General features: G+C 35.3%; 1 protein-coding gene across 2 annotated transcripts in view; it reads left to right on the top strand.

The window, feature by feature from the left end:
- Positions 1–19808, top strand: part of LOC129758738 (tyrosine-protein kinase RYK) — a 441697-nt gene that overhangs the window by 240114 nt on the left and 181775 nt on the right. For both annotated transcript variants that reach the window (XR_008740054.1, XM_055756340.1), the window contains exon 8: positions 6927–7090. Coding sequence is in view for 1 of the 2 variants with exons in the window: in XM_055756340.1 (XP_055612315.1) it covers positions 6927–7090 (164 nt within the window). In the remaining variant the exon portion in view is untranslated. The remainder of the gene's footprint in view (positions 1–6926; positions 7091–19808) is intronic.

Consider the following 19808-nt stretch of genomic DNA (forward strand, 5'->3'; position numbering starts at 1 on the left):
TATTTGGGAACGTGACATGTTCTAATGATTGTTTGAGACCCATTCCTTCTTCCAGCGGGGAGAAAGGAAAGAAGGAGGGGAGTTTCATATAATTTGTACAGCATAACTTGAGGACTACAACAGCAAATGGAACCAAATTTGGCATGGAACGATATTTGGGTACGTGAAATGCTTCTATGAATAGTTGGTAGGAGTGCATTTACGTACCCAATTATTGTTCCATGCCAAATTTGGTTCCATTTGCTGTTGTAGTTCTCAAAGAGGTGGATGAAAAGGGGGTAGAGAGGTTTTCCTTACAATTTTCAGTATATATATAGAGCTGATCAAGCAAATTGATCCATATTTGGCATGTGAGGGTATTTGGATACGAGAAATTTTTCTATGATTAATGGAAGCCTTACCTTTCTTTCAGCGGAAAGACATAAAGGGGAAAGGGGGGCTTCCATACATTTTTTGTTGCATTTCTCGAAAATTAATCGAGCAACTAAAACCAAATTTGGCATCAAAAAGTATTTGAGTACGAAAAAACTTTTTCTATGTGAAACAGTTCCTTTCTTGCAGAAGGATGATAGAATTGGATGTATAGGAAAGGAAAAGGAGGCTTACATTTAACTTTATTTTTACAATATCCGAGAAATGGACAAAACTGAACATGGAAAATCATTTTGGTATGATTCTATCCTCCTTTCAGTGAGTAAGTAAATGGGAGAAAGAAGGTGAGCTCAATACAATTTTGTTATTTATGCTAACGAATTTATGCTAACGAAACCAACAAATGGAAACAAATATGGCATGGAAAGGTACTTGGTTATGAAAGATGTTTCTACGATTATTACAGACCCTTACGATTTACAGTGTAGAGAGGGGAAGAAAGGAGGGCACTCCTTATCAATTTTGTTGTAAAGCTTAAAAACTTATTAACCAATGGAACTATTATTGATATCAGAGGATTTTTGGGAACGAAAAAATGGGTATGATTATCAAAGATCACGACCTACATTCAGCAGGGGGTGAAGAGAAAGACAAGGGGGGCTCTTTTATCAGTTTACTATAAATCCAGAGCAGATCAAGCAAAAACAACCATATTTTATAAGTTAGAGTGTTTGCGTGCGATTAATTTGAGACCCTCCAGACAGATTAAAATTATAAAATCTTTGACCCAAATATATTGAGCAAGATTCAGAATATTAGTTTATGTTTTGTTGGTGTCGTAATTCGTTTTATAGCGGTTGCTTATGAATTAAGTTATAATTTGATTTAAAAAAAATGCCAATAAAACAATAAAAATTTGAATAATTTTTGAAAATATCATTGGATTTTGAAAGGTGTAGCAAAGCACACCGGGTCAGCTAGTGAGATATAATCTTGAAAGGAGCATATCTAAAATTGATATAATTTAGCTACGATTGCATAGATTTTATGATATAATTTGAGATATTTTAACATCCTACGAGTACTGAATAATAACTCATTTAGATAGAAAAAAATAAGTATCAAAATAACTCATTTTGATAAAATTTAGTTTTTCCCTTCTGATCGGGTTTTTAAGCTCAAGATGAATAGAGGAAGTGATAAATAACTCAAATGTTTCAGACTGATTCGTCTATCTCCCAGCGAACATTAAATCGCATAAGAAATTATGGCTCAAATCGTTAACAATTTTAATGCGAATCACAATTCCTGAAAAATAATTAAACGATCGGAAAAATGATTTCTTAAATTCGATATAAATCGGATATGATAAAAATTCCGCCATGTTTTCGCGGGATTCAAGTGAAAAAACAACCTTGTTTTTCTGTCTGCGATAAGTGGTGCAACCAAATTGCTAAAAATCAAATGGTTCATTTGGAAAAAAAATCCAATGAGAGAAGCAGCAAAACATGTCGCTTGCAACGGTTTGCATGGTTTGAGAGCAAAACTTACGTCCTCTCGCAAACTTTCGGAATGTACGAATAAGGTGTTGAATATCCAATTTATATAATCCATATCGCTTACGTCAGAAGTGAAAAATATGTATGTATATTGCCTCAGCTTTGGTAGGTAAATGCTGTTTTTTCGAGTTTTTTACGATGATTCTATAATGAGTATGAAACGAACGTATAACAAAGTTTGTTGAGAAGCATATACTTACAAAAATGTTTTCTGGGCTGACATATAAATAGGAATGACTTCATTTATACAAGGAAGAAAAGCTGCCCACCGGTAAAATAAATAAAATACGGTGGTCAAATCATGCGAAAAATATTTGGAGTGCATGTGGGGAGATATTTTGAAAAATTTGTAAATTGAGAGCAAAACGTACTCGTTGGCGGTCACCTGGCAGGAACCCAACCTGAAACTTTTCGTTGACAAGTCTCACCTGTATTTCCCGGAGATAAACAAGAAGAATAATTTCAAAATTTAAAGTCCAGTAATTGAGGAGGCTAATGATGTGTGGAAACTTGAAAGTACTCAGTTTTTCATAATTTTTTGTACGCTGAATGGCTTAAAAATACATAGAAGATTGCCCCCAAATGCGACAGTTTACTCTGAAAAGCGCTTCAATTTGTTCCACAAAGTTTACACTCTGTTTAAGTTCTATCTGGAATCGTGCCATTACGCAAAACGGTGGTGGATTTATTAAATCATGTTCACTCGACAACGAAGTCTCATCACTTTCGAGTACAAAATGTCTTGAATCGCACATCGGTCGTCAAAGACCTTGGCATCACTTTAGACAACAAGCTCAACTTCTCCCAGCATATTTCCACGACAGTAGCCAAAAGTTTCGCAGTTTTTGGCTTCATACGACGGAACACGCAGTTTTTTAGTGACTTCTACAGTCTGAAATCACTGTGCTCTTGTGCGTAGCATTATCGAATTTGGAGGGCAAATTTGGGCACCATATCAGGCGGTGCAAACGAAAAAAATAGAGAAAGTACAACGATGCTTCGTCAGATACGTTCTATAGATGTATGTTGTGTTGAATTTAATGAAGTTGCTAATGAATTTGATTTTAATATTTCGAAATTTGTTTTCAAGTCTAGAATAGGATATTTTAATTTCAGTAAATAATTGGAAGCATCTGCAAAGATTGTTAAAATAAATAAATAAATAGAAGTCAATTTTTTTTGTCGAAGGAGAATAATCGGCTAAGTTTTTTATAACTTGAAACAAATTCAAAATTTTGAGTTATTTTGAAGTTCAAGCTTAAGAAACCAAAAACGTTATCAAAAAAGCCTCGATTTGAAAAAAAGAGTATTTCATAGTTTCAGCTTCCCCGCACCTGTTGCCCGAAAATTGAAGTCGAAAAATTGCTTCAATGGACGTTATCTCAAAAACCACTTTACAAAACATCACACTAGATTGAGTTGATTTGGGATCATTTTTAAATTTCTCAAACACTGGGGACTAAGAAGCTTGTCTTGGTCCAAAACTTATTCATGATTTTTTGCAGAATTTTTAAGTAACGTTTGCATGAGTAAATTTGAACTTTTAGGTTTGTATGGGAAAATTGAATATCTTGTTCTGAAAAGTCAACATCATTTGTGTTTCTCCTGTAGAATCGAGCCAGCTGGTGGTTTTTCTGTCAATTTATAAATTTTTTGACGGAAATTTTCCGCTGAATAACTTTGTTGCAGACCGTAACTTCGTATCTTATTACGCAAAAAAGTTATTAGCTGTTTAACAGCGGTATGTTTTTTTGCATTGATAAACAATAAATTCAATTGACATCACTGCTGAAGCCTCGCGAAGTATTGCATGAAAAAAAGTTATGCAATACCTCGCTAGGCACCTAGCAGTGATGTCAATTAAATTTATTGTTTATCAATGCGAAAAGACATACCCCTGTTTATCAGCTAATAACTTTTTTGAAAGATAAGATACTAAGTTACAGTCTTCAACAAAGTTGTTCAGCGGATAATTTGCTTAAGGAAATCAATAAATTAGCATGAAAATCATAAGCAGGCTCGGTTCCACAGAAGAAACAAAAATGATGTTGATTTTTCGGTACAAAATATTCAATTATCCCATACAAACCTAAAAGTTCAAATTTATTCAAGTAAACGTTACTTAAAAATTCTGCAAAAAATCATGGATGAGTTTTGGACGAAAATGAAGCTTTTTAGACTCCAGAGTTTGAGAAATTCAAAAATGACCCCAAATCGACTCAGTCTAATGAACCAGTATCTTTAATCAGGATCAAGATCCGAGATCAAGGTTCAGAGTTCTGTAGCATGATCCGGGCTTAGAATCCGAGATCAAATTCCTTGTTTCCATATTTACTTTTAATATTACTTTTTCTTTACACCAACTTACAAGTTCCACTGCCTGTTCTTAGTGATGCGCTAGTTAGGGAATACGCACTGTACCAAAAGCGCCATCTTGCGACAACCGAAGGTACCAAAACCCTCATCACTGTTCGGCTGTATATATTCGCAAACTACATTCTTGTTAACTTTTACCTCTCGAAAAAATATCAGTTTTACGGTTCAAATTGCTTACGTTTTCTTTATTGGTGACCCCGGCGACCGGAATTTTAAGGAGGAACCGAATTACCACGGCTAACCATTTTTCTCCAGCTCGGAATTAATCCAGATTTATCGGATTGGGATCAAAATCGGTCCCTTTTGGAAAAGCAATCCCGCTCTATGGTTCCCCCAAGTTGCTGCACAGTTTTCTCTAGCTGGTAACACGCAGGAATACACTCGTTCCTTTCTACGATTGACTCGAAGATACTTGCGTGCTGATCAGATATTATTCGAGATTTGCCTACCGATGAATACTCGACTGTTAAGGAAAGAATACTCTAAGAGTACTGCGTCAGCGAGCTGAACCGCATGCAGCAGCTTCTGAGAGGGTGTGAACTAGGCCATCGCAAACCATCTCGGCTGCTTCGTAAAATGAATGATCAACAGCTTTCGGAGACAACAGAACCGTTCAAAAAGTATCAGAGAAAACTCTGCAACTGGAACTGATACAGTTAGCCAAACAAGCGGACAATTTCGCAGATATTACTAAAACGCGTTATGCTTCATCCGTCGAGGCCATCGAGAACAGCAGCAACAAAATACGTTTGTCGGAGCTCCAAGAACAAATTAAGATGTTGTCGAACGAAATTCATGCCTTGCACCAAGACCGGACGGTTGAAAATGCTCGCGTTTTCCTTAACTTCTTATTCTTAGTTATCCAGCGTGATGTTCAACGTTGCGCTAGAAGACTAGCGTTGGGCGCAATGCGGTGCACGATTATCAACAGATCTAGTCAATGTATCTTCTTTGCCGACGACATTGATATGGTTAGCAGATCATCTGCGGCGGTGGAGGAAATCTTCCGCAACTGAAACCTAAAACAGGAAGAATAGGGTTAATGAGTAATACGTCTCAGACGAAGTACATGCTGGCCTGCGGATCCGAGACCGACCGAACCCGCTTGTCCAGTAATTACAAGGTCACGATCGACGACGAGGGGCTGGAGATAGTCGAAGACGCACTGGTGACCGCAGACAATGACACCAGCCGTGAGATCCGACTGCGACTGATCACCGGAAGTCCTGCCTACTATGGATTCCACAAGCAACTGCTGCCGAGAAAATTTAGCCCTCGCACCAAGTGTAACCTGTAACATTAGACCAGTAAGATATTTTTCAAGGCGGACCTGCGTAAACTTGAAGCATTCGAGTGACGAGTGTTAAAAACCATCTTTGGCGTGGAGCCGATGGATGAACCACGAGTTCGCTTGATTCTACGGTGAAACCAGTATCAAGAAGGTACAGGCTGGCCGGATACGCTGGGCAGGACATGTTGCGAGAATGCCGGATGACTGTTCTGTAAAACAGGTTTTCGCTGCCAATCCGATAGGAACGAGACGAACCGGTGCGCAACGAACGAGGTGGTTAGATCAAGTGGGGTGTGATCTGGCGAATATTGGATGTCCTTGAAATTGTAGAATTGTTGCCATGTTGCCAAAGTAAGGTTTTTTTTTTTTTTTGAAATAAATTAATTGTAATTGAAAAATTACCTGTGATGGTAGCTATTACCATAAAAATTTATTTGCATACCTTTTAAAATTGTTGCTCCAAGTTTCGGTTACATTACCCTTGTGGAACCAAGTTGAGTAAAGCCGATTTCCTCGACACAGGCCAAACACGTATGCATACTAAACCGGAACCAGATTTCCCGCTATGCCATAGAAAAAGTTAGTCCAGAAGTTGGTAACGACGACGATTCTGACGTGCAGGGAAGCTACAGCTCACCAAAAAAAAAAGGTGATCCCTCATTTCGCCAATGTTTATCGCACCCTCTGGGCAGTTTCCATTTTTTTTGGCGGGATTTCACCCATCATGTTCTATACGTTTTATTCCGGGTTCGCTGAAAGGTGTGTGTGTGTGAAACAAACTGAACTCGGCTCGTGTATACTCAGTATCCTACAAAACAAACAACCATCGCCCGAAAAGAATACCTACTAGGTTCTGCCCAACTCTTCCGTGAGATCAACATCATCGGACGGAACCACAAACATATCGTAGCATCATCATCCCTAAGAGAGATTTACATTGGCCCCAGAATCACGCTCTAGCTCAAGGTCTCACGTTCGTTCCAGTGTGGAAGTATTCTTTTTTCTGCCCTAACCAAATCCGTTCATCATCATCGTCATTCCGGTGAAACCGCTCGAATAAGGTTGTTTTTTACCCTAGTGTGTATGTAACCTAGCTTTTTTTTTGTTTTAATCCCCCTAGCGAGATACGACTTAATTATGACATGGGGTAAATTTGATCAGAGATTTCATTAATTATTTTACTAGCTACTGGCTGCTAACCGTTTAATCTCAAACAAGAAATAAAAACTGTTAAATTAGATATTGAAACTTGAAAAAATTCTAACATTTTCGTTATTAATACCAGTCAACATTTTTCCTTCTCTCATTTCAACGCCATCTTCAACCAGGGTTCCGGAACACACCCTCGCCATCGCCCTACGCAACGGCACTGCTTCCGCTAAACCATGGCCATAGCAACACCGGCCTAGCCACTACCGAGTCGGTGTACGCCAAACCGGAATCGGTTTGTCCCTCCCGGGTGTCCTATTACGCTTCGTCGCAACTCACTCAGGTAAGAAAGAAAAAAAATCGAAGAGAAAAGGGATGCGAGGGGCTGGGTTGGACAATTGCTAAATGTGTTCCTGGGGTTTGAGGTGAGAATTTATTTATTTTTCAAGAGGGGTGCACTGATTTAAAGTTGATAATGTTAATGCTTCATTTTATCCAGGGTTGAAAGTTAGAAAAATCTAGAATGACGATAATATATGTTTCACAAATTCCCATTTAAGAAGGTATGTCGCAGGAACAACAGAATTATTCAAACAAATATACCAGATGAAAAGATTATATTAAACTTAACCGAAATAACATATTGCTAAATACAAAAGTGGAGACGATGTATAATCAATGACAGAATTTCAAATAATCCCTAGATCGAGATTCGAACTCCAGTCCTCCGATTTCGCTGTCCGATATCGTACGACGATGCTAACTCTTCATTTGACATGATTCATGCTATAGCTCTATATGTGAGATTTTTTCAAAGACCGGTCAAAGGAAGAAAGGGAGAGATCGAATAATTGAAGGACCGCCCATTTATCGTCAATCAGCTCATTTTTAGGTAGCTCAAATCGTTAATGTCGAATTAGCATATTCTAAACTTTTTGAAAACATACAGTGAGCGAAACAAGAATTGTACCACTATGTGTTTTGCTTTTTAAAATATGAATGGATGTAAATCACCAAAATTGGTTTTGAATTATTTAACGGATAGATCAAGCAGAAGTTCTTTTTTTGGCTTTTTCGCAGAGAGGCATAGCGAACGGTCAGTTGAGGAAATCATTAATTGAGGGTCCAAGACTCCACTTTATATTTACCAATCGACTCAGCTCGACGAGTTACGAAGATGTCCGTAGATTTGTATGTTCCATTGAAATGTTCTTACCAACCTTTTCTCCTAAATATTCTGGGTTTTAAGATTTTGAAGAATTTAGTTTCAAAAAATTGGATTTTTTTTCCTGTAGGTCATATTTTAAAACCAAAAAAATAAAATTGTTTAAATTTGTTCTATTCCATAGAACATATAATGCTTATGTTGGCACCAAAAAATGTAGCCATTTGCTCAGCAGCAGAAGCCAGCCATCGATAAATTAATTACGGAGGCGATCGAAAATTTGACAAAAAGTTCATCATACAGCCGAGAATCGATCCAATGCCTTCTATCATGAGAGTTTAGGAGGCTAACCCCTTGACCACTTGTGAGCGTTGATAAATGTGGCTCTCAAACTTAAACAGTTCGAAATATTTTGATAGTAAATGAACTCGTTGAATATCAGTTCGCTTATCCACCAAAAAACGTACTGGCCATTTTTTTTATATTGAGTTCAGTAATTTTTGCTTTCGATTTTCTTCAATTATAATCTTTTTTTATAGATTTATCATATATAATTCAGAAATAAGGAATCCTGTATTGTGTCCATTATTGTTTCCAAAGATAATTTACACTCTGTAAGAAAGGCTCCAATCCACTGTTAAGTGTATTATATCGGTTTTTTTGGACGTTGCAATTGGCGTTGAGGACCAAAAATTTGAAAAAAGGGTGCGGATTAAGAGTAGTACCACTTGTGTATTTCAACAAAGACAAGATTATTTCTAAAAATTTATTGTGTGTATTGTGAGTAATAAGGAATTCCAAAGGCTTCCAAAAGTTCTAAAAGGGGGTTTTAAGAGATGCTCTTCTAGAACTAAGGAATTTGATTTTTGAGCTGTAATTCTTTACTAAACTACTTACTTTCTTCATTAAAATGACGTTAAAAGATGAAACAAACATTTTGAATCCGAAAAACAGGTTGGAATTCTAAAATTTTGATTTTTTTAATTAAACCACACTTTATCCAGTTTCAAGTCGTAGATGGCAGCACTATCTTGCAGTGAAACCAAATTCAGTCCTAATATTGATTTTTCAGGTTTATTGAGGCCCCTAACCATCATTTCAGGTAGTTTTCCAACACAGTTTTGTTGGAGTTCACGCTGCAGAAATCTTTTCCAGTTTGGAAAAAAACACCAGCACAAGAATATATCACCGCCAAAATTCCTGTTCATCTCAACTTCCGATTCAATTTCAAATCGCACCAATAATATTGCTAGCCGTCTAATCCATCAAGCTCTATTGGAAAGTCTATTATTCTGATTATCGGTTCAAAAAATTCACTTTTAGTGACCTTGATGAAATTATGTGAAAATAATCAAGGTGAAAATCGATATCTTTACAATGAGAGCTTTCACATCAAATTATAATTGCAATTCAAAAGAGATGAAATTCTCTCGAATGATTTTTATTAAACTTGTTCTGAAATTAATTTTCAATATTTAATTCAAATCTGATTCCCCTCTCTTATCCCCTACAGGAAGTTGAAAAGGGCTTTTTTTAATAACCATAGAATCATTTATACTCTCTACCGTAAAATTTGGTTAACTTTATATGATGAGCTCTTGAATTTATTTGATGAAGCTCTTGAAGCTCATCTGCTAGATTAGCACTCAAGTTATTGAAAAAAAAATGTATGAAGGTTCCCCTGCCTCCTTACTATCGAATCAGTAAAAGGTAGAAGAAGCCTTAAACAAAAATAATCTATTCAAATACCTTCTGGTAATTCATTTGAATAAAAAATTCTCGAGTGATCCAAAATAATTGTATAAAAACCTCCTACCTCCTTCCCCTCTTCCCATTGGAGAGACCTCTCTCGAATAATAAAAAATAACATTTCTCGTACTCGAATATACTTCCATGATAAATTTAGTTTTTTTTCCATTATTTTTCGAGTAATGCATAGAAGAAGACCCCCTCCATCCCTTTTTATCCCCCCCTTTTGGAAGGATAGATGAATTAAAAAAAAACGTAAAAACTTGACTCGTAGCATTATACCTTCCTATGTGAAATTTGGAATCATTTGCATGATTTGTTATCGAATAATGCATTTAATTGTATGGAAGACCCCCTCCCTACCCCCCTTTGTATCTCCCCAATCGAAGAAGGTGGAGTTACAAATGATCATAGAAACATTTCTCGTACCCATATAACCACTCATGTCAATTTTGGTTCCTTTTGCTTGAATAGTTCTCGAATTTTGCAAACAATTGTATGGGAGGACCCCCCCCCCCCCTGTCTATCTCCTCACCGAAAAAAGGGAGGAGCTTCAAACCATCATAAAAATATTCTTCCTTCCCATATACCATCGCATGCAATTTTGGTCCTGTTTGCTTGATAAGTCCTCGAATTATGCGAAAAACTGAATGGGAGCCCCCTTCTCCGCTTCTTATTTCCTCATTGAAAGGAAGGAGGGGTACCAAACCAATTGAGGATCATTTTTCGTGATCAAATACTTATTTGAGAGACTTTTATTTGAAAGACCCCCTTCCAGTGAGAGGGAGGGTTCCCAAACTATCATAGGAACCTTTCCCGGTCTCCAATACCTCCATCTACAAGTTTCACGAATATCGGTTCAGTAGTTTTCGACTCTATAGGGAACAAACAGATGTACCCCCCTATGAAAATTACGTAACGCTGATTATTACCCCCCCCTCCCCTCCTCCGATTTTCTCATGTTTTTAAATACTGATTTTTGGATCTAAATATTTCAAACGTCCTTTAAAACGGAATTTATATCGATATCGCTTCTTAGTACACATTGATGATAATTCTCTGATAAAATAAATTGAATGTCTTATTACGAGTTTCTCTGTGCTTGTAAACTGATGATCTACCTTGTCTACTTTATTTTGTTCAAAGAGCATAACTTATTACCCAAAATATACTCCACTCAATACTCCACAAAAATCAAAATTGTATTTTTTAAATCAATTAGAAAAAATAGTAAAATTTCCGTTTTAGGGTTGAATTGAGTTCTTGAGGATAAATGTACCCTGTATTCGGTTTTTCACACATATATTTCACGGATATTCAATACACCTTTTAAGGAATCTATCTCAAAATCTTTAAAAAGGAATGGTTTCAATCCAGTTTCAATCATATTGAAGCTCACAAACTTTAAGCTGATTTTGGTTTGCATATCATTCTGCTAAAGTTGCGTGACATCAAAATAGCTGCAATGAAACTGAAATTTTTAAGACAAAAATCGTTACGTAACGGTGAGCATACCTCCCCCCCTCCCCTATGTCACAATTCGTAACGATCAAGCTTACCCCCTCCCCCCTATGAGCGTTACGTAATTTATGGATGCCCCCTTAACTCGATTTGTTAACATTTGGAAATTTCCCCCTTATGAAATTTTTTGCTAGATATATGGTATTGTTCGATGTACACGATAAATTAAATATAATAGAAAGTTGCGTTAATGCTTACATTTATGAACCAAAATTGTGAATTGCTTTTGTGTCGAATTAATTAATTTAACATTAAAAAAATTAAATTTTCATTTTGGTTTACTTGGATGTTATTTCCTAAAATTTACAAAATTTATTCATTTTTTTAATAATTCCAACGATCTTAAAAACCTAAAAACTTTAAATTTCTCAACAATCAGAAAATTTAATGATATTTACAGCTTTTGTTCAAACCATACTGAATCTACTATTTTTTGACGATGATTATACAAGATTTACAATATATTTAAAGGGGAATTTACAAACAAGAAACCCAAATGCCCCTGATATAAATAATAATTGAATAAAGGGTAAAGCATTTCTATAATAAATTATTCGCATCTCTTGGTTTTGGATTGTAAACTCATTGCATTTGACTTTGAATCTTCATTCATAACTATTGATTCAAGATTCTTGATTCATCATCCTGGGATCTTTATCCTTAACATTGGACTTTAAACTCACTGCTTTTAATTTCAAATCATTACTCTTGACTCTCCTCTTATGGTCTCTAACTTTTGTCTCTTGGCTCTCTTTATTCTAGACCATTGATTCTTAACATCAGATTCTGGGCTCTAAATTTATTCCTTTTGAATTGAGACTTCTTGACTAATCGTCTTCGGCTCTTGATCCTTGAAATAGGATTCTAAATTAATTGCTTTTAATTTTCACTTATTACTCTTTACTCTCCTTTCTTGATTTTCAACCCATGCTTTTTTATTCTTGCCTTTTTATTCTGAACTTTGAATTTAATTTTTTTTCAGTGAGCTCTGTACTCTAACCGCATTTCTTTTGGGTTTCAACTCTTCTTTTTTAATTCTATACTTTCGATTTTAAATAGCTATTCTGAATGAAATCATGAGAATCGGTTGACAAATGTTATCAGGAGAACGCGCACAAGCTCTCGAATCATATACAGTATGCAAAAAAAGTTTATTCACCCCCAGCGAAAAACAAGATTTATTCCAAAAAACCCTACGGCAAATTAAAACACAGTTTATTGTTGTTCAGTTTATTATTGTTTATGTTAAAATAAAGTCAATTCATTCAAGTTCCAAATAAGAAGCATATTCTGTTGCGTTTGAGAAATGATGTTAAAAAAAAAGATTTAAAAAACGCAAAAAAAGTTTATCCACCCCTCTGGCTCACATAGCTTTAGTACTTCGTGTGACCTCATTTAACTTCAATAACTGCTTGAAAACGTCGTGGCATCCATTCAACAAGCTTAGCAGTTGTTTCCGGGGTGATTTTGTCCCATTCAGTTGAGATTACCTGCCGCAATTGCTGGGTGCTTGTTGGTTTTTGCTCCTGAACCTTAATTTTCAAAATTGACCAGAGATGCTTGATCGGATTAAGGTCGGGAGACTGTGCTGGCCACTTCATAACCTTGAAACGCTTTTCTTTGAACCATTGCGAAACCAGCTTTAAAGTGTGTTTCGGATCTCCGTCTTGTTGGAACGTATATCTGCGCCCCAACTTTAGCTTTTGTGCAGACGCTGGAAGTTTCCGCTTCAAAATATCCAAATAAACCCCTTGGTCATGATTCCATCGATGAATTCAAGTTCTCCAACGCCGGATGTAGCCATAAATCCCCACACCATGACTCTACCTGCAAATGAAAATCAAAGTTATGCTCAGTTGGCTGAAAAATCAATGTATGTTAAGTAACGCACCACCGCCATGCTTGACTGTAGGCCGCAAACACTCATTTTTCAAACTTTCACCGGCTCGCCTCCATTTTCTTGTGATACCATCAGACCCAAATAGCATTACTTTCGGCTCATCTGACCAAAGCACCTTATTCCTGTCATCAATGGTCCATGAAATGTGGTCCAGGGCCCACTTCAATCTTTTTTTGATATTTTTTTGCGGACAACCATGGTTTCTAAAGCGCTACTCTGCCCTTAAGACCTTTCTTATGAAGACGATTTCTCATGGATTGTAATGTCAGTTGAATGGAAAAATCGCTTTCAATCTGTTTCGCAATTTTTGGAGCTAATAGTCCTCGGTCCAACTCTACGTTATTCACGATGGCTCTGTCAATTCGGCCTGTAGTGTTTGAAGGACGCCCCGATCGCTTAGCTGGTGTGATTGAACCACGCTGTTTGTCCCCCTGAACAATCCTCGCAACCGTATCTTTATTAAGCTGAGCAATATCGGCAATATTACGGTAGCTTTTGCCGGTTTTGTGATGTTCAACAATCAAATTTCGGATGCTGATCGGAATTTGGGCTTTTTGGGCATTCTGCAACCAATTACTTTCAATTTTGGACACGAAACACGAAACGAAAACTTCAAGAGCGCTAAATGACAGCTAGACACAATGTTTACATTCAAAAAAGCTACAGGCTACACACCAAAACTTAATAAAACACACTTAAATCGTAGTATCCATTTGAAGGTGGATAAACTTTTTTTGCGTATTTTTTACCCTTTTTCATAATTTATCACTTAAAACCCCGAGAAAAGATATGAACGCCGTATTTTCAATGGCAATATAATAAATATACATAAAATGATAAATTGTGGAGGAACATTCATGGTATCAACTTGATTTTCACCAGAAAAACATTACAATTGTGAATTTTTGAGGCGGGTGGATAAACTTTTTTTGCATACTGTAGACCCAAACGGCAAGTATATTTTTTTTTAAATTAATTTCAGTCCATTTTGATTTTCCTTCTACTCAACATGTAATTTAACTTATCCATGATTTTTTGCAGAGTCATTAAGTATGGTTAACATTATTTGAATTTTTTAGGTTGGTTTTAAGTTTAGGTTTATGAAAATTAAATATTTTGTACAAAAGTAATTATTGTACTAAAATATTAACATATTTTTTGTTTCTTGTATGGAACCGAGCCTGCTTATGGTTTTGTGTCAATTTATAAATCCATTTTATGAAATTTTTTCACTAAACAACTTTGTCGAAGATCGTAATTCCTTATCTTATACGACAAAACAGTTATTAGGTTTAAGGTTCCACAAAGGTGATGGAAAAATGAAAGATACATGAGATATCAAAAAAAAAAAAAGAAAGAACATGAGCCGAGTTGATGAGTGGTGATAGAGAAACAACAGAGAGATCAATGGTGAGCAAAAAACACATGCGAAATATATGTACATGCAGTATCGATAGAAGATCCAGGGGTCGATTGACTAAACTCTACATGTACGTATACTGGAGCCTTTTTCTTCTCGTTCACCGTGGTGTTATTGGCTAACGCGCCGTTGCGCTGAAGCAGAAATTTCGGGTTCAAGTCCCTGCCGGTGAGCCGTTGTATCTTTTTCGAGAAATTTAAATTTACGGCTTTTGTTTTTTCTTTCTTTGATAGCTCATGTGTCTTTAATACTTTCCATCACCTTTGAAAATGTGACATACCCCTGTTAAAATACTTATAACTTTTTTGCCTAGTAAGATACGCAATTACAGTCTTGAAAAAAGTTGTTCAGCGCAAAATTTCTTTTAAAATAATTATAAATTGACAAAAAAACAGTTCCACAGACAACAAAAAATTATTTTGATTTTTTAGTGAAAAATACTGAATTTCCCCATGCAAAACTAGAAATAACAATTTTCTCATGTAAACGTTACTTAAAAATTCTACAAAAAATCATGGATGTGTTTTGAACCAAAACGAAGCTTTATATATCCCAAGTAGTCTCAGTCAAATGCACCAGTATTTTTCCTTCGCAAATTGTGGAGAATTTATACTTAAAAAATAACTGTTGTTGGAAGATTTTCATTTTCATTTTATTGAAACGAAACCACGCTTCATCATTACTTAACAAAATTAAGAAATATTCTATAACGGAAATCCACTTACATCGTCAAATTGCCCAATCAAAACCCAGCTTATTGGGCTCCTCATCAAAATTTACGACCATTCCAATGGATGATTAGATCCCGACGAGCAAATGGATAGACTATTTGCTCAAAATAAGGGTGTGTTCTCTTTTCTATCCACTCCTCATTCGCCCCACCCCACTTAAAGATATCTAATAGTTCAAGGGTGAATAAAAGTGGAAATAAATTGCGTTTAAACCCTCGATTTGGTGCCTGCTCAAAGTTATTCACCGCAATTCTTCATTCTTTTTTTCGGGTTGATGTCTTCTATCAGCTGGAAGATTTGGCTGGCACACACACAAAAGGGTGAGCAGAAGCTCAACAATTCGGTAGGGGTACAGAGGATATTTTCTGACTCCCTCCACCTGACTGAAGGAAAGGGACGATGAAGAAGAATAATATCAGTAGGAAAACAAAGCTTTCTGATCCTGTGAAGTCTCCTGTTGCTGCCAAAAAATAAGAAACAGCAGCCATCCGCCACGTGCCAAAAGCAGAATCGCTCTCGTTTTTGTTTCTTTGAAGGAATTTTTCCCGGAAACAATAGCTATCAGAATTTAACCCACTTCTCCGTTTCCCTCTTTTCATTCATCCATCTTTCGGAGTTGTCGATAGGGATATTTCTAACCCACAATAGCAGAAAAGGGGTTCACCAACGTTTGATCCCTAATAATAGGTTTGAATAACAAATACTGAGGATATACAATTTTTCCTATTTCTGTACCCTCCATCCCTCGATTGGTTTTCCATCTCCTGTGGTGAAGGTATTTCAATGGTTTCTGTTTTTTTTCGTCGGTATTTTATTCCAACGGTGTTGAATTACTTATTGAGTTAGAATGTGTTTGAATGATATAACTCCAAAACATTCTCTTTCCCCCATCCCATCAGCTAAAGAAAAAATTCATTCGTAACCAAATTAAACTCGTTGAATTATGACAAATCCACATAACTTGCATACGCACGTACTCATCATCCATTATTTACAGCTTACCAACGTGCGGGAATTGTCATCTTAAAAGCTTGAGATATTTGACATCACTGATATTACTTTTGGGGGGGTGGCACACTTCCACACCCCCGCAAACAATCGCCCGAAAAGCCCCTACATTATTCGGCCTTGATGGGCTAGTCGTAGGCTGACTGCCAACCAGTCGTGAATAGAGAGTGAGAAATAGCTTCCAAAAGCCGGAGATGCTAAACTGGAAGAAAGTCAGAAGTTTATGGCGATTTGGTGCAGTACGAAATTTGTGCGATCAATATTTTCTGGCTGGCGCCAGACGGCTTTCTACACAGGGTCGGGCGATATGAACTTTTGATTCCCAAATCCCAAGATTGGCGGAAGTTGCGACTCAAGCTTGAAGCTGTCAATCCTCTTTAGGAAATAAATTTGTCAGATGCACGTGGTTGGCGGGATTTCAGTTATTGATTGAGATTTTTTGGGGGTTCAATCCGTCAAGACAAAGACCAAAGAAAAACAATGCTTAGGTTTGTTATTTACCCATTCAGTTAACTCAACAGCGTTGCAAACAGTTAGATTGGAAAAAAAAATAATGTTGAAAGAACACAAATATGTTTCAATTAACATATATTATTCGATCAAAATTTGAAGTTTAATGTGTCCCTATGGGGTTTCGAAATTCATTTTTTTCCTAAAAATAATAACAATACCAAAAAATACACAATAAACAAGTAACGTTTGGACCAACTGGCAAGTAATTTCGTTTTTATTTTCGCCGAAAAAAGTCGATGATAACATCAAACAATTCATCGCGGCGATTAACCAGTTAATCAAATAAACAAGTAAATGGATTTCTAACATCTTTGTCTTACTCATAATTATCCCACAATATGAAAAAATAGTATGTTCTAATGATACATAAATCAAAACTTCCAAAACAAATCACAATAATGTTTCATATCAATAATATTTTCGGTAAGTTATTGATAAAAACTTTCAAAAAAAAATCTTATTTTAAACTTAAAATTTGCTCTGAATAATATGTTAGCATGTTTAAAAATTTGAAATAAATATTTCCAAAACACAAATTTTGAAAAAAAAAATTAATTGTAAAAAAATGTCAGATCAGGCAAAAAATTAACCCAGATTAATTGTTAGGAAAATAATAATTATTGCTTTTTATTATCCATTTTAATAAACATTTATTTTCTTCATTTTCAATTGAAGGGTTATTTGTAAAATTCCGCTAAAGTTATTTAAGTTTAAAAAAAATCGCGATTTGAAACGTAATAAGGAAAAAAAATTAAAGTTCATGTTTTTAGAAATCCAAAAATCTATAATTAAAAAACAAATACAAACTTATCAAAAATAATCAAAAAAATTTGAATAGTCTGACTTCAAAATTCGGCAAATTGATTTTTTGTTTAAATTTTCTGCTGTAAAATTGCAATGATAATTAAAATAAAATTTAAAGATAAAAAGAAACCAAGATAAAATCTTGGTTTCATCTAACAAAGTTGTTGAAACCTGCCGGATGATTAAATTTAGGTCTTGAAAATATCGACAAATTTAACTTAATTGAAAACTTTTTCAAAAATTCGTTAAATCAGAAAAAAATAACAAATAGAAAACTTCTAGAACTTGTTTCACAGAACTAAAAACTACTTGAAGCCTTGAGGAAAGTTGATAAATGATTTTAAAATTTTTTTAAGATGTTATGTTTCTGTTTTAAAGTTTTGTCGAAAAAGTGCAGATTTTCTTAAATTATAATCAAAATTTTTTCAAAAGTTATATCACTAACAAAAGCTTTTACAAAAGTTGCATATTATGATTCAGGGCACCCAAATTAGTCAAAATTTCGTTTTCAATTTATTGCATCTCAGGAAAATGTAAGTTTTGTAGCCTTGGGTAATATATCAAAACCTTTCTCAATGTGATGTTTAGCATTGAGAAAAACTAGGAAAAAAATCAATTGAGGCTGAAATTGGTTTCTTGAAGAATATTTCATATCAGCGTAACATTTGTAATGACATAAACGATTGCTTTCAAATCATTTTTTTTTTGTAATAAAGTAAAGGTATTTAGATTTAAGAATTATTTTGAAAATTCTGTGGACCATCGTGAGAGGTAAACACCTGATACGTGGTATCTTACTTGTCGATGTTTTAAATAAGTACACTGGATTCTTTTTGTAAACGATTGTTGTGTTCGTGCAAAATAGAAATCGTTTGAAAAAGTTTTAAGCAACCGGGCAAAATTCATCGCTTATTTTGAGTAAAGTGGCCAACTTGGACTGTAAATCGATCATATCCAACCAGGAAGACCATTCTGAGGTGATTGAAGAGAAACCGGGAAGCTCAAAGATTTGTTTTGAATTGCTTTGTTTTGGGTGTTAAGCTACGGTTGTTCCGGAACTTCCGCAGAGTCCCGATGTGGCCATTCCGGTCCATGTTTCTGTCGGGAAGCAACGTCCGAATCAATTTACCACCCAAAATTGCGGGAATGTGTTGAACCTATTTTTGACATGTTCAAAAACCGTCTTATTTCAAGAAAATCGATTTAAAAAAGTCGTGTAAGACAAAGACAAAGTAAGGGTTTTGAATCAAGGAAAGAGTTTTAATACTCAGAGTTTTAATGTAAATCAAAATTTACAATTTGAAATAAGTTTTAATTCATGACATCATATATTGTCTTTTAATGAAATGTTACAAGCCTAGGGTGATTTAAGACTAAATTCCTGCCAAATTTCTGACTTGCTTGCTAGATAAAACTTTTTTTAAACATTTTTTTAGGTCGAGTAATTTTCCGATATTACGGTGAAAAATTTTTTTACAGAAGAAATACCTATGAGGGTTGTCGGGGGGGGGGTTGGTTTATCGTTTTGGAGTTTACACGGCGTTAATGTAAAATATTGTGCATTAGTACAGGATTTTTTGTATACAAATATACAGTTTTTATAACAAACTTTTTTTTAAGATCTAAAAGTTTTTTAATATGCTGTTTCCTTATATGTTTGATATTCAAAATATAGTTTTTTTTCTTTTTTGTAGGAATTTAACCCATTAAGGTCATTCTTTCATTTTTTAAGCAATATTTTTTCTCGTAAGGAGCTCTAGCACCTATTATTAATCTTTTCATTAATCATTAATCAGGGTTAATCAAATTCTGGCTAGTAATTTGTCATCGGCGTAGTATTGCGATTTCTACACATCATATTTTATGTTATGGAGACAGTTCATTGTTTTGACATATTGTTTTTATCTCTCTCAAAATCATCATAATCATTTAGTATTTTTATTTTTCTTTATTCTTTATACTGAATAATATATGTATCTTAATTCCTGAGTTTTTGTTATCAAACGAACACACACATTTAGGATCTCAGTGAAACATCATGTTCCTTTGAAGAGATCTAAATTCTACTTAAGGTTAAATCTTACATTTTCAAGGATATAATGGCTAGCATCTTACTAATGCTACCACCACCGGCCCACAGAAAGTATACTGTGTATGCCGTGACCGAAGCTCGATCTTATGACCTGTAGTAGTTATGACCTGTAGAAGACTTAAACGCTACCCTCTAGACTACGGTTGACGACAAGTTTT

Source organism: Uranotaenia lowii, chromosome 3 (assembly GCF_029784155.1).
Source record: "Uranotaenia lowii strain MFRU-FL chromosome 3, ASM2978415v1, whole genome shotgun sequence".
NCBI classification, from domain to species: Eukaryota; Metazoa; Arthropoda; class Insecta; order Diptera; family Culicidae; genus Uranotaenia; species Uranotaenia lowii.